This window comes from Euprymna scolopes, chromosome 10 (genome assembly GCF_053919585.1).
Source record: "Euprymna scolopes isolate OS-2025 chromosome 10, ASM5391958v1, whole genome shotgun sequence".
NCBI lineage: Eukaryota > Metazoa > Mollusca > Cephalopoda > Sepiida > Sepiolidae > Euprymna > Euprymna scolopes.
In genome coordinates this window covers 28,293,187-28,307,978 of record NC_136491.1, presented here as the reverse complement: position 1 = coordinate 28,307,978, position 14,792 = coordinate 28,293,187, and the positions used below count along the sequence as shown (strand labels likewise).

The following is a 14,792-nucleotide window of genomic DNA, read 5'->3' as shown; positions in this document are numbered from 1 at the left end:
CACTTATCAAGGCCCGGAAGCCACTCAGGGATAAGGGTTATTGCAAGTACATTACGTTAGTGTGGAGATTTGATGAAGTGTTTACTTAAGGGGGCGGTTCATTAGGAATTTGTTAACATTGGACTTGAAGACATCCAAGTTGTAGTCCGGTGGGAAGCAGGCAGACGGAACAGAGTTCCACAGGCGTGCAGTTCTAAGAAAGAAGCTTTGTTCATGGAATCTACGTTTTGATTTAGGCACAGATAAAGAGTGGGGGAAATTTTTCACAGTGGATTCGGCTAGACGGGTGTTTTTCGTGTGAGGTCACATTGCACACAGCTCGGTCATTTGCATGTGTTGGCTGTTGCTACCGCTACCATACGTGCATCCAAGCTCTGTTACATGCATACCATGGCATCACAGTTAAACGGTTAATCAAACTCTATCTCCTCCGAAAATAAAAGTCACAGAGCGACGCTAAGAGTCTCAAATGATTGGATTTTTTACAGGCCATTCTTTTACAGATCTTTAGCTGGTTAAAATTGTTTTTAATTTTTAATCAGTTCATATGCGTGTCACATCGGAACAGTGGTAACGTCACCAGCTTTAAACGCTACAGTTTTGGTTTCAATTCTAGCTGATAGCACCTAAATATTTTTTTTTTTTTTTTTTTTACTTTTGAAATCACGACTCTATAATAATATATACGAAATCTGGATAAATTAAAATATCATATTTAAGCGTATTTTACACCCGGGCAAAACCAGGCGCCCCCCGCCCCCCTGCAAGTCTATTAAAAATATGTTGTCTTAACTGGTGAAAAACTGCTGGTTTATAGTAAACCTTCCCTTTTTCTTTGTTATGAGAAATAGCTGATGTATACACTTACCGTTATGAGAATATAACTTTACTAGCTGGCCGACCGGTGTTGCCCGGTTGTACAATATGCTTAAAGATAATATTTTAATTTATGCAGATTGCGTATGTATTATTATAGAATCAATCCTCTATTATTATATATTATAAGGAATAATTTGCCCGGTGGACTAATTTACAATAAAGACATAAAAATATCATAATGACAATGTTGTTCATCAAATTCTGTCTGTGTTTGTATACAATATCATGTCAGATGATATTTGGGCTTGATGGTGAATGCCCTGGAAAAGTCACTTCTGGTTGATTTTTAGTTTTAAAATATACAAACAAAGAAATCATTTGCAGCGATTTTAAATGGTACCGTCCTTTTATCGTAAATTAAACTCATTCATAAGAAAAAATAAAAATAAAATGGTGAGATAAACCCCCCTGGATTGAACAGGGGATCATTCGATTTGTAGTCAAATCTTCTACCACTAAGTTATATCTCCAGATGGCAATAAATCTTTTTTTTTTTTAAGCAGAAATGATTTGCTGAGATTTTATTATTTTCCTTTGTCAGTGTAACGTAAAATATTCCCCTGCAAAAATTATTCTTTTTTATTTACAAGAGAAGAAAGATTATTTTTAAGATCGGATTTTTTTTTGATTTTCGATACTTATATAATAGTAGAGATAGAGACAATATGCAAATGACCGAGCCGTGTGCGAGGTGACATCACAGTCAGGAAGAAGGAAAGAAAACAATTATGAAAAAAAAAAACGTGGCTTGAAAAAGATAGAAATAGACGTGATACACATGTGGCCTGAGAGCGACACACACACACGCGCGCACACACGCATACACGCACACAAACACACACAAACAAACAAAGTGACTTTTATATAGTAGTAGCAATAGAAATACGTTGGCGCGTCTTCGCTGTAATCCAAGTTTTGCCAGTATTCACACTATTGGCTTGTTGATACGTTGCCAGTTTGTTTTTTTTTTACATGGGCATCACCACTTATCAAGGCCAAGAGGCCACTCGAGGATAAGGGTTAAAGAGTGTACAGTAGAAATTGGACAATAAAGTAACCGTTAGTAATGGAGATTCGGTAAATTTGTTAACTTATATGGAACGGCTCATCAAGAACTTGTTTACGTTAGACTTGAAGACAATGCCAGTTTGATTTTAAAGAGTTTATTTAACAGAAAAAGAGAGATAGAAATACAATTGCATGTGTATGAGAGAGAGAAAGAGAAAAAGAGAGAGAGAGAGCGAGAGAGAGAGAGAAAGAGAGAGAAGGAATAACTCAGAGTTAAGATACCATTTACATAAAATTTTTATCTGTGTCCACCATTTCCACCCATTTTTGCAAAACTGGCTGGGACCTCAACATCCTGTGTCTATTCTCCTCTGTATCAACAGAACTGCTCTCCAACTTCTTCACATCTGCATTTAGGCTTCTCCCTCCTTTTAAGGCACCCTTCCTCCGGGTCCCTTTTCGCTATGTAACATGCTTGTACCAAGCATTATTAGAATTCATGCATAATTAATGGGTCACCAGTTGTATTTGAACTAGCTGGATGCACATCCTTAGCATGTCATTTTAGCGAAGAGGTAATACCTTGCTGATGAGTAGACCTTCATTCTGTCGGATTGACGTATGGTTTGGTTTAATTCTAGGAGGTGCACCCTCCCAGGCATTAACTCCTCCTTCAGAATGGATATTTTGATTTATTGCTGATTATCTTCAGCATCTTGTTACTGTGGAACAACCGTATGCATAAAAAGGTTAAATTATAAATAGACGATGGTGACATTTTGCAATACATAAAGCAATATTGTCTTCACTTGTGTACAATATAGTTGCTGCATGTCCATACTTGGGCCCCACACATTGTGTGCAGACAGTCACAAAGAAGCAAAGGCAAGGAAAGAATTCGACTCACTTTTTTTTTCAGTGGAAATAACAGCCATTTATTTACAGGTACTTCCATAATAACGGCTTGTCTCATATTCAAATGTCTTCTCATTCTTCAATGTGTTTAACAAGACTCTGTTGTGTTGAACACATGGAACTCTGTCTTTGTCTGTCCATCATTCTCGTGCCACATGTATAACATGTCTATTTCTTTTTCAAATCACGTTTTATTCTTTTTTCATAACTGTTTTCTTTCCTTCTTACTCACTGTGAGGTCACATTGCACACAGCTCGGTCATTTGCATGTGTTGGCTGTTGCTACTGCTGCCATACGTGCATCCAAGCTCTGTTACATGCATACCATGGCATCACATTTAAACGGTTAATCAAGTACCAAACTAATTGCAACTTTGGAATAAGCACCTTCGATCCATTGATTTCCAGTAAAGCAATTGGTCCTGACGGCATTCCAATCACAATGCTCAAAAAACTTCAACCGGAACTAGCTCCCATATTTAAAAAGCTGTTTAAATGTTGTCTTAAGGAGATATGTTTCTCAAACTTCCTTAGCCTGTCCTGTGTATTCTTGGATTTTTTTGGCTAGGATCAAAGTGTAGTATCTGTTCCGGCAGATGCTGCATGCTATGACTAGCTATGACTAGCTATGACTAGCAAAGACCAGATGTGGGGGCAACCCCACATGCCTGACCATTAACCAGCTCCCATTTCCCACCTCTCGGGAGCTGGTCCCCTTTTTTCCCTTCCCCCTCCCTTCACTCCTCACATTAAAAATCGGCCTTGTGCCTAATTTGCTCGGTGGGGGAGCAAATAAATACCATCTGTTCCGGCAGATACTGCAAGCAAAGACCATATGTGAGGGCAACCCCACATATAAGACCTTGGTCAATGTAGGGGCAACCCTTCATACCAATTGTCACTATCCAGCTCCCCTACTCCCCGGGGAGCTAGTCCCCATTTCCCCTTCACTCCTCACTTTAAAAATCGGCCTTGTGCCTAATTTGCTCAGTGGGGGAGCAAATAAATACCTCAAAGTGTAGTATCTGTTCTGATGTTGCGTTTTGCCTTACCAGGCTTCAATCAGTGGAGGAGAAATTCTTCTAGATTGAGACAATTTTTATTTTTGTTCTTATCCAGAGTGTCGTTTTTTAGGGAGCTGGATTTTCCCTACATTAAAAACCGACGTCGTGTCCAACTCCTGCCCTCATGGGGAGGCAAGTAAATAAGAACTTCATCAGTCTGCCCTGTATTATAAAATTTGGAAATCGCTCATATGCCTCTCAATATAGACCAACCAGTCCCCTGTGCGTCATGAGAAAGTTGCTAGAATCTGTGATGAACAGAGAAGTATTCAACCACCCGAGCAAAAATAACCTACTTAGTGACATGAAATATGGTTTCCATTCTGCTAAATTTACGGCTGATGTGCTAACTGTAATATCACACAGGATTAGTGAATCTCTTGATGGAGGCTTCGTTTCTAGAACAATTACTCTTGATATATCAAAGGCTTTTGATAGAGTATGGCATAAAGATCTACTTCATAAGATTTCCAGCCTCTCAATTATAAAATCCTTTCTGTCTGATAGATTTGTAAGAGCAGTTGTCGATGGGTAGAAATCAGAAGCTGATACGGTTCCATCCTGGGCCAAGCACTTTTCTTGATCTTCATCAATGATCTTCCAAATCACATTCTTAGATCATTTGTAGACATTTATACAGATGACATTACCATTTCTGACACTTCAAAGGCCGGAAATGACTAAGATCTCTCTTGTCTGATTTTTCAGCATATGGTGTAATGGGGGAAAAGGTGGCTGGTTAATTTTAATGCATTTAAAACCAAGCTTCTTTCTTTCTATCATCAACGCTCTGACTCTTATCAGACCCCAATTGAAATGAATGACTCTCGTTTTGAGGAAGTACGATGAACGGAAGTACGATGAGAAGTGAAATTGAAACACATGAATCAAATCTATAGAAAAGATGGCCAGAAAAATGGTTGGATCATTCTAGCGCTCCAGTAGATATCTCACTGTCGATGCAATTCTCAACCTGCCTAAGAGCAAAGTACGTTCTAGTATAGAGTACAGTTGCCATGTCTGGGCAGAACGCTATCCTACCTTGACAGAGTTCAAAACCGGTTTCAAACCCTAGTAGGTGATGCAATTGCCTCCTTCCTGCAGTCTTTTCCCTGAAACAGAAGAGACATTGTGAGCTTGTCTTTGCTCTATCGTTATTTTCATGACAAGTGTTCATCTTAGCTTCAATCTTTGGTCCTATCTTTGCCAAACTTTCACAAATATACACTTGTCTAGCTACAACCACTATCAATAATTTCCTCCGCTCTCGATGTACGCCCTAATCTAAATGTAGATTCCATGAACAAAGCTTCTTTCTTAGAAGTGACCGTCTGTGGAACTCTATTCAACTGGCCTGCTTTCTGGCTGATTACAATATGTTTGTCTTCAAGTCCAATGTAAACAAGTTCTTGTTGAGCTGTCACCTTAAATAATAAAACTATACTCAATTTCCATCACTGACGATTAAGTGGTGACTTTCTCGTAATAAAATCTTTTTTTGATGCTCTTATCAGTATTAGAAGTTTTCAAACGCTTTTTGGAAATTGATTATTGAAAATTAAGAATATATAAGATAACATTAAAAAGAAATAATGTGACGTTTTTAGCATTTTCGTTTTAGTTTAATTTTGTCAGATTATGCCGATCTGAAAAACATTCTTATAATAACCGTTTTTACTTTGTACATCAAATCATCGTACGTATTTGACTATTTGACATTGATATTTAAGAGAAAACATTTATCCATTTTTTTTTCTGTTATTAAAAATGGATAAAAAAAAATATCCTTTGTCTCTCTTCATATCAAAAACCAAACGGAATTTCCATAAACACAGTTTGTTTTTTTCTAGAACATCTCACCTGTGAAACAAAACGCCATGAGCTGCTTTTTTACCCATGACAATGAGAACAGTAAGGCTTAGTGATTGCATACGAAGTCAGGGAAGGTTTGGTCTGGAACACACAAAGGAATGGTGTCAGAGCCAAGTTGTTACTCTCACTAAAGTAAAACGTGAAACAAAATATCATGAAACTGCTTCCCAACCAACTACAACATGATCGTCTTCAAGTCTAATATTAACAAATACTTGTTGATCTGTCCTATTGATTAATCAAATTATGCCCATCTCACTCATTGTTTCTAATATTTTTATGGTGACGTTCATTATCCATCTCTTTATCTCTTAACCTCAAGTGGCTTCCAGGCCTTGATAAGTATTGACTAGGGCTATGACAAGAGAATATTCTTATCATTGTTTTGACTCTCGAGTATATATCCGACACAGTTATACACAGTTAATCAATCGAGAAGCACATCACTTTGTCTACAAACATATAAGATATTAACTGATATATATATATTCGAGTGTCAAAATAATGAAAAGAATATTCTCTTGTCATAGCCCTAGTAATGACCCATTAATAAAACAAAAAATATCAATTCGGTAAAATTGAAAATTTGAATTTTTTTTGTTATTTTTTTCTCCCCTTTTTTCAAATTAATAATCTTTTAATAATTTATTGAAATTACAAGGGGCGATGTCTTCACTTCTCTGCATCCCTTTCACACAGAAGAGATGTTGCTTAGCTCTCTCTACTGTATCGTAACGTTTATAGTACCTATTTACTATGCCTCCCCACGGGACAGAGTTAGACACCAGGGTCGTTTTTTAACGTGGAAAAAAGGTACAAAAATAAAAATTGTCTCAGTCGTGAAGGATTTCTCCTCCACCGAAAGAGAACAAGAAATAGAAGTGCAGCATCTGAAGAACAGATACTACACTTTGATCTTGTCCCATAGTAGTTTCTCAACCGAGCCGCAGTCCCTGTGACACATTTACAGCAAGAACTCGCCTCGCTACAACTGCAATAAAGAGCTTTTCTACCTCTCTCTGTATACCAGAAACTAAACAGAACTTCCACGAACAAAGTTTCTTTCTTAGAAAAACAGAACAAACTATCACGAGACAGCTTACCAACCAATTACAGAATGGTGGTTTTCAAGTCTAATGCTAACAAATACTTGTTGAATCGTCGGCTTCGATAATCAAATCCTGATTATTGCACGCATTGTTTCCAATTCTCTTGTGATGGCGTTCATCTACCAGGAATCTCTTTAGACTTTATCCTTGTGTAGCTCCAGATCTTTCTAAGCAATGATCTATTATTTAAATGTTTTTCCTTTTTTAAAGACATTCTTTGGTCCCTTTTCTTTTGGAAAAGAGATGTTATCTCGAAATATCAAGACCTCCACCATCCCAGTTACACCAAACAGTAAGTTTATATTTACTGATTTTTGTATTGTGATTATCTTGAAATAAATGGATATAAAAGTTAAATAAAATAACAAAACAAATAAGAATTTCTTTCGTTTGTCCATTTTTTTCATACGTCACGACAATACAACAGCTGATTCCCTGCATTGCTATAGCCTTCTTATACTCCTCCATCTATAATATAAATCTCCCCTGTCTGTTTAAATGTATATATGTATGTATGTATGTGATGCAAAACATTCGACAGAGGCGACGGATTTTCACGAGATTAGTATTATTTTGAAGCTCGGCCCTTCGGACGACAGATATAAAAAAAATTGTCCAAAATATTAATTCCTTCATCCTTAACTGGGCACTTTTCTGCAGGGAGGGGTCGCTTTTTTCGCCGATATTTTCGAAAGTTATCCCGCTTTTCGATTGTCTAACTTTAATTGAAACTTACATCACTTCCGGTTTGGTGATGGGCGCAACAGCTAACACGTCACATTTTTTTTCACTTTCTTTTCCTCCTCGCAGTATGGGTTTGAACCTGCCTGCCTACTACTACTTTTTTTTATTTTTTGCGCTCGCAATTTTCCTCCTTTTTTTTTTCCTTCTTTTCTTTTTCCCTTTTTTTTTTTTTTGCTCAACCAACACCCTTACACACACCTCTACTTTCTTTTCCGCCTTTGCGTCACGGGTTCGAGCCTACCTGTCTACTACAACTTTTTTTTTTTTTTTTTTGCTCAACACATATTTACAAACACCCGGGCAACGCCGGGCACCCAGGCTAGTATCTAATAAAATTTAAAAAAAAACGACTCACCTCGTGTAGGTGGGAACGTTATTCAAGGACAAATCGCACAAAGTTTAACTGATAAATAGTTTTTAATTTCTAAAAAATGGAATACTATTCAAAATAAGAAAGAGGGGTGGGGGACCAAATCTTGTTTTGCAAGTGAAAAGGGAACATCTAAAACTAAAATTGATGTTGATTAAACATTTTTTTTTTTTTTTCGTTTAGTTTCAATTTTTTCTTCTGGTAATGTTTAAAGATCGCGGTTAGAGAAGAGCGCAAGGAGACATTCCGTATAGGCATTAGAAATGGTTTCATGTTGCTTCGGTTATATATTACTAAATGAGAAATCGTTCGTATTTAAAACACATTTATTATTACGCATGTAAAGTTGAGAAATACATGCTTGAAATGTGTCAACATTATGTGAATAAGTTAAATCAAAACAAAATGGCCACCAGATTTGATCTGATGTCGTGTTTATCTAAAAGCAAAGTTCAAATCTCCACCTCAAATGATTCTTCATTGAATAACATTTATGAATAATATTTACTAGCAGAAATTCCATGGTAGTTGAAAATTTTGAAAACACATTATAAATAAAATGAATAAAAAATAAAACAAATAATGACGAATATAAAATAATTTTTAGCAAATTCTTTTTTAACCTTTTAAGCTAAAAAGAATTGATTTTAAAAGATTTAGTTTTTTTTTTTCTATGAAAATTCAGCACAAAACACATTGTTTTTTGTTTGTTTGTTTGTTTTTTCTGAATAATTTTTTTATATAAATTATAAAAGAACTGTCAATTCACTTGCATATTTTGTTTTAAATTTTAAAAAGAAACCATAATAATAAAAAAAAAACTTACAGTCACCTCTTAACACGACTTTCTTTTTAAATTCTAAAATAAAATAGTCAATTTTAAACCGTAAACAGACAGCCATGATTTTTTTTTTTTTTTTTTGACAAATTTTCGAGAGGAAATAGTTTTAATGATTTTTTAGCTGATAAAGAGCGACTCTAAAGGGAGATAATTTGTTTCTCATTAATTAATGTTTGTGATGACGTTTTGTTTGTTTTTTTTGTGACACTGAACATACGGACCAGTAAATTAATATTTAGATTAATGATTAAATGAATTAATAATATTTAACAAAAACAACAAGGTTAAGACATTTAAACGCCTATACAGACTTTTTTTCACATTCTGCTTTCACTGCGACCTTTAAACATTACCTTTTTTTTTAGCTGTAATTTTTTTTTTATTTGAAAGAAATCGAAGATTAAGAATAAAAAAGCGTGAGATCTATGATGTCTTTGAGTGCATGATGTTTTCGTTCTGTCTGTTAATGTGACGTAGATGCTGTGTATGTCTCCGTTTGGTTATGAGAGATGAAGGCCCAGGGTGGTAGATTGAGGCTGGCTTGTTAAGGTTCTAGACGAGCGGTCAGTTGGAGCTGAGTCAGACCGTTATCCTTGCCCCTCACTAGTCATTGGCTGGACAGAGTAGCACATATATGTCGGCATGAGATGATGAGAATGAGGGGCTTAACTGCTCTTCTTTGCTTTGCCAGCTCGTTTGACACTGCGTCGGCCTGGAAATGAAAAAGAAAGAAAAGAAAGATGAGATTAATAGAATTAGTTTGGAATTATTTTTTTGAGATGAGTAATATTATTCTCATCTTTTAGTTGTTTTCATGACATTTCAGCCAATTATTCCTCTGGCCTTCGTCAGGTTAACCGCAACAGGATAGGAATGTCGAATCCTCCAACTACATCGACAGCAATTGCTGTCTTCAATAACTGTTGTTATCTCATCACGGTTTGGTCAACTAATCCTCTCACCGGCTTTGGGTGGGATCGAAACCACTACCTCTAAACAATGCTCACCTAGAATTGTAGATATTCTGCATATCTATCCACTGAACCACGGGCCCCAAAGGGCAATTAAGGTTGGATATTTTGGTCTTATAAATTCAATTGTTCTTCCAATTGGCGGGGCCATATTGATTGTTGTATTATTGAATTAGTTTGGAATTATTTTTGGAGATGAGTAAATTGTATTTTTTTTTAATTATTTGAACTATTATTATCATATGCTAGTTGTTGTTTTCATGACGTTTCGGCCAATTATTCCTCAGGCCTTCGTTAGGTTAACCACAACAATTGCTGTGGATGTAGTTGGAGGATTGAACATTCCCATCCCATTGTGGTTAACCTGACGAAGGCCAGAGGAATAATTGGTCGAAACGTCGTAAAAACAACAACTAGAAGATAAGGATAATAGTCCAAATAATTAAATAAAATTTAAAAAAAGATTAATAGAATGTCCAATCTTACATTAATATAAAAACAAATAAATCTACAAAATGCAGTAACATAAAATAAAACAAATTTAAAAACCCTTATTTAAAAAAATAATTAAATCCACCAGAATGCATTTTAGTTTATTCATAAATTATATGCGTTTTGTTTATGTGCCAATGTGCGTGTGCAAATGAATCGATAAGTAAAAAAGTTAGAACATAGAAAAAAAAAAATTTTTTAAAGGACCTAAGTACACTATTTAAATTTTCCTTCCATTTCGTCCAGGGTCACTAAGAGAAATCATCGATCCAGTCAATAAAATGGCTAAGATATATTAGAACATAAAATAATCAAAATTCATTTTTGTTAAATACATTTTCTTTGCTTCAAAAAGGAAAAAAAATTAAAAAAAACGTACAGAAGTTATTTCTTAACAAAGAAAAAAGTTAAAATGGCATTAAAATGGAGAATCATCTTAAGGTCAATTTATGTGCAAAACTTTGAAATTCTGAAATAATTGTATTTTTTGTTATTATACCTTTTCGCCTTTTTTTTGTCTTTCTGCCAAGTTTTGAGAGAGTCAGATAAATCAGAATAAATGTAGGAAATTATGAAATTAAATAAAACTGACTGATAATTTTCAGAAACACGCATTAGTTATGAGCATGAAGTCTGACAACATTGAATTGTATATAGAGCCCGTGTTTATAGCTCAATAGTGATTGAATTTACTCTGGAAAAAATCTATATTATATTATATATTAGAAAAATGTTATATAGATATTTCTAAATTCTAATTTTGGCAATAAAATTCAAGTTGTGAAATCTGGCAGGGACGAGTACTTCAACTAGTTAACCACGGCAAAGTAAAAATAAAAGAGGTGGACGTTTGTTCAGTCTTTATCTATTTAAAAAGTCAATATTTGTTTGTTTGGGTGTAAAGAAGTAAATATGTTTACAGAACATTCAAATAATATGATAATGATATGTTTTTTATAGAATCTAAGGACGTTATTCAAATTTTCGTTTCATTCTGTTTTTCAGTTTAGGTCCATAAAATAACTAAAATATAATAGAATATAAAATAATCGCATTTCATTTTTATGAAGTAGAATTTTTTCATTTAACATTTTTTTTTAAAGCACAAAATTTATCTCATAAGAAAAAAAACGGTTGGTTAACTACCCTAAAAAGTTAGAATGGCTTAGAACTGGGGAATCATTTTGTATGCAAAAACTGATAAATTTTAAAATAATTGTGTAATTTTTGTTTTTGTACCAAGTTTTTCAGGGAGTTGACAGGTAATCAGTTAAAACATGTAGAATTTCATGTGTGTGCGCATGTGTGTGTGCATGTGTGTGTGCAGGGTGTGATTTAGTGGAATTTGTTTATAAAAATATCAAATATAATTTATAATCTATCCAAGAAAATATTCTAAATGATGAGAGAGATATATTACCTCGTTTCCTGCCTTTTTTTGATTTTGCTGCTGGCTTCTTCGGAGGTGGAGCTGAAAAAGATTAAAAAAAAAAAGCATTAAGAAAATTAATAAGAAACGTATTTGCACTTGGAAAACATCGTTTCGTATTTGATAGGTACGAGCAAAAATGGCCGAATAAAGATAGGGGGGACATAGTTTTGAAAGCCGATTTATCATCATTTTTTTGTAGGTTTCCGACTACTTTTTCATTGTATTTGAAAGATTAGACACTAAAGTTAATTTCCAAAAGGAAAAAAAAAAAATTTGTACACGTGAAAAAAAGTTATGAAAAATGTTTTCAAGGCGAGCTAACCAATTCAGCTAAATTCTGAAGTTAAATAAATTCATTGTAAAAATCCTTTAAAAGATAAATATTAGTTTTCTGGGTCTATTTCAAGTACAGTAAAGTCCTAAGATATTGAATTAAATATAAAAAAATTAAAAAACATCTTGTTTGTATATTAAAAAAAATAGCTTAATTAACCCCCAAAAAGTAAGTAATTATGCCGCTCGCCAAAACGCAACAAATAAAGGTTTGTAAACACGATTATACGGAAACCCAAAATTACAGCCAATCGAAACGCTGTTTCAAAATGAAGTCATGATAGTAAAAGGAGGTAGGATTGCTAGTTTTTTTCTCGTTCCCAGACGTGCATCCCTACATTCCTATTCTGAACGTTTGTATCAATTTTTATCATTTTTTTTAATTTAATTATTTTTATGTTCCTGTTTTTCAATTAATTTTTTTTTATTATTGTTCAAGATTATATAAAAATTATGTTACGCCGAAGGTTTCATATTCATGCGAGCAAGGAAATTATTAAAATCTTGCATATAAAAATTATGCGAAATCTGTAATTTAAAAAAAAAAACGTAGAAATATTTTTGGTATTATAATTTTTTGTGTGAAAATATTAAATAAACAATGCTTAATTCAATGGTAATATCGGTAGTTCGAGAAATTAATCTTTTTCCGAGTTGTATCGAATTCATTAGTACGGACTTTAGGGGCTTTTTTCGTAATGTTCTTGTAAAAATTAAATATTTTTTTAAAAAATTGTTAGAATTTACGATGCTTTATTTTCATAAAAAAAAATCAAAAGTAAATTTTCAAATGTTTTCATCTGATGAAAATACCATTGGTTTTAGCGTCGTAAATTGTAATATGAAAATAGAAACGATTCTCTTGATAGTCGCATAAAGACTTCGTTTTGTATTATTAATGGTATCAACTTTGTTACATAAAAAACTAACCGTCGAAGCTTCCTTTTTTTTCTTTTTTTTTTCTTTTTTTTTTTGATGTTTTGATTTAATAAAAACTATCGTTGCTTTTAACGTCCTAAATTATGAGATGAAAAAATGAAGGAATCTCTTAGTAAATTGGAGTTGTCTCCCTCAGATCAATGACCTTGTATAAAAAAAAAAAAGTGCCCATACTTTTTCCTTTTCCGGCAAAGAACACCAAGAGATTAATTTTCGGATGTGCATTTTGGCATGAGATCAAAAACCTTGATTTAAAAATAAGACATTTGTTTATCTTTATTTTAGTTAATCGTATAAAAACTAATGAACTCAGCCAACAAGTGTTTAGTTGTAGAAATGAAATATAATATTTGACGTTTGTGATGTAGCAACCAACCGTCACATAGAGCCGGAGTAAATCTTCGGTAGAAACATTTTCAAAGCAATCACCGTTTCAAGCGCCTAATTATCATTTTATTCATCAACTAGGATTTCAGCCCGGCGTTGCCCGGGTGTTTGGAGGTGCATGTTGAGCAAAAAAAAAAAAAAAAAAAAGGTCAATTTTTTTTTTAATTTGACCCCTTAGCATTTATTGTTTTGGGCTCAAATCAAGTTATTAAGTTAGATCCATGTCCAAGGAACCTATATCGAAAATTTCAAGCGTTTAGACACAAAATTGTCGGAGGAGTTTGTTAGAGTTCTCAAAGGTCAAATCGTTTAACTTTGACCCCCTTAACAGCCAAATTTTTGGCCGAAAACCGATTACAAAGATTTTTCCAAATCTCAGTGCCCTGTATATCAAATTTCGAGTCTGTAGACTGAAAATTGACAGAGTTATTGTGTTAGAAAATGTATGCAAACACACACACATACACACACACACACACACACATTCATTTATATATATATATATATTTTATCAAACTGGTGTATTTGTCAAAAAGAAATGTAAGTAAATAGTGTGATATCTTCACATTAAAACAGATATTTCCATTGTTCAAGGGAACTAAACTTTAAGTTGATATTCAAGGGAAATAATTGTGAACGACATAATTCAAGGGAGATAACTGTAAGTTTTATTATTCAAGGGAAATGAATGCCAGTTTAAGAGTAGACTTTTTATTATTTATTATTGTTCCTATATACTTGGCTCCCCACCAAGCAGAGTTAAACACAAGATCGGTTTTTAAGGGGCACTCTGGATAGGAGCAGAAATAAAAATTAGCTTGGTCTAGAAGAATTTCTCCTCCACTGATCGAGGACAGAAAAAGTAAAGTGTAGTATCAGAACAGATACTACACTTTATTCTTAGCCAGAAGGCCAAGAATACAGTTTATTTATTATTTATTACGGGTGAAACGATCAAAGTGTCACCCCCAAAGAAACAACACTACAGCTTTATGTTAAAACTTTTATTGAAAAAACAAATCAATTCCGGTAACTTGATTATGTAGTAGAGCTGACATCTGTAGCCGCATTCAACCTCAACTAACGCCTCGATATGGATCCGGAACTGGAAGCATGCCTTTTCCACAAGCGCCAGCAGGAGCTGTGCGAATATTTGTTGGATGGCAGCGATCAGACTGGCTTTTGTGTTATGGGAGGTCATGCTGGTGATGTTCTCAGCGTATGACCAAACAAAGTAGTCCACTGGGTTCAAGTCAGGGGAGGGGGGGGGGCAATGAGAGAAGGATACAAAGTCACAGCACTCCTTCTGATGCGAAGCCTGGATCTCTTTGGATTTGGACTTGTGGAGCAGCACCGAGTCCTGCTGCCAAACGCATGGTCTTCCAGCAGCCACCTGATTGCATCAGGGGATCACCATACTCCTCAGCATATCCAGG

The 14,792-nt window shown here is 34.4% G+C and overlaps 1 protein-coding gene across 4 annotated transcripts in view; it reads right to left on the bottom strand.

Moving 5' to 3' along the window:
• Nucleotides 1–7,989: 7,989 nt before the first annotated feature.
• LOC145285894 (uncharacterized) overlaps nucleotides 7,990–14,792 on the bottom strand; it is a 74,612-nt gene continuing 67,809 nt past the window's right edge. For all 4 annotated transcript variants that reach the window (XM_080134359.1, XM_080134360.1, XM_080134361.1 and 1 more), the window contains exons 3-4: nucleotides 11,686–11,736; nucleotides 7,990–9,514 (exon numbers count right to left, since the gene is read on the bottom strand). In XM_080134359.1, coding sequence (XP_079990485.1) covers nucleotides 9,468–9,514; nucleotides 11,686–11,736 — 98 coding nt within the window. In that variant the 3' untranslated portion in view covers nucleotides 7,990–9,467. The remainder of the gene's footprint in view (nucleotides 9,515–11,685; nucleotides 11,737–14,792) is intronic.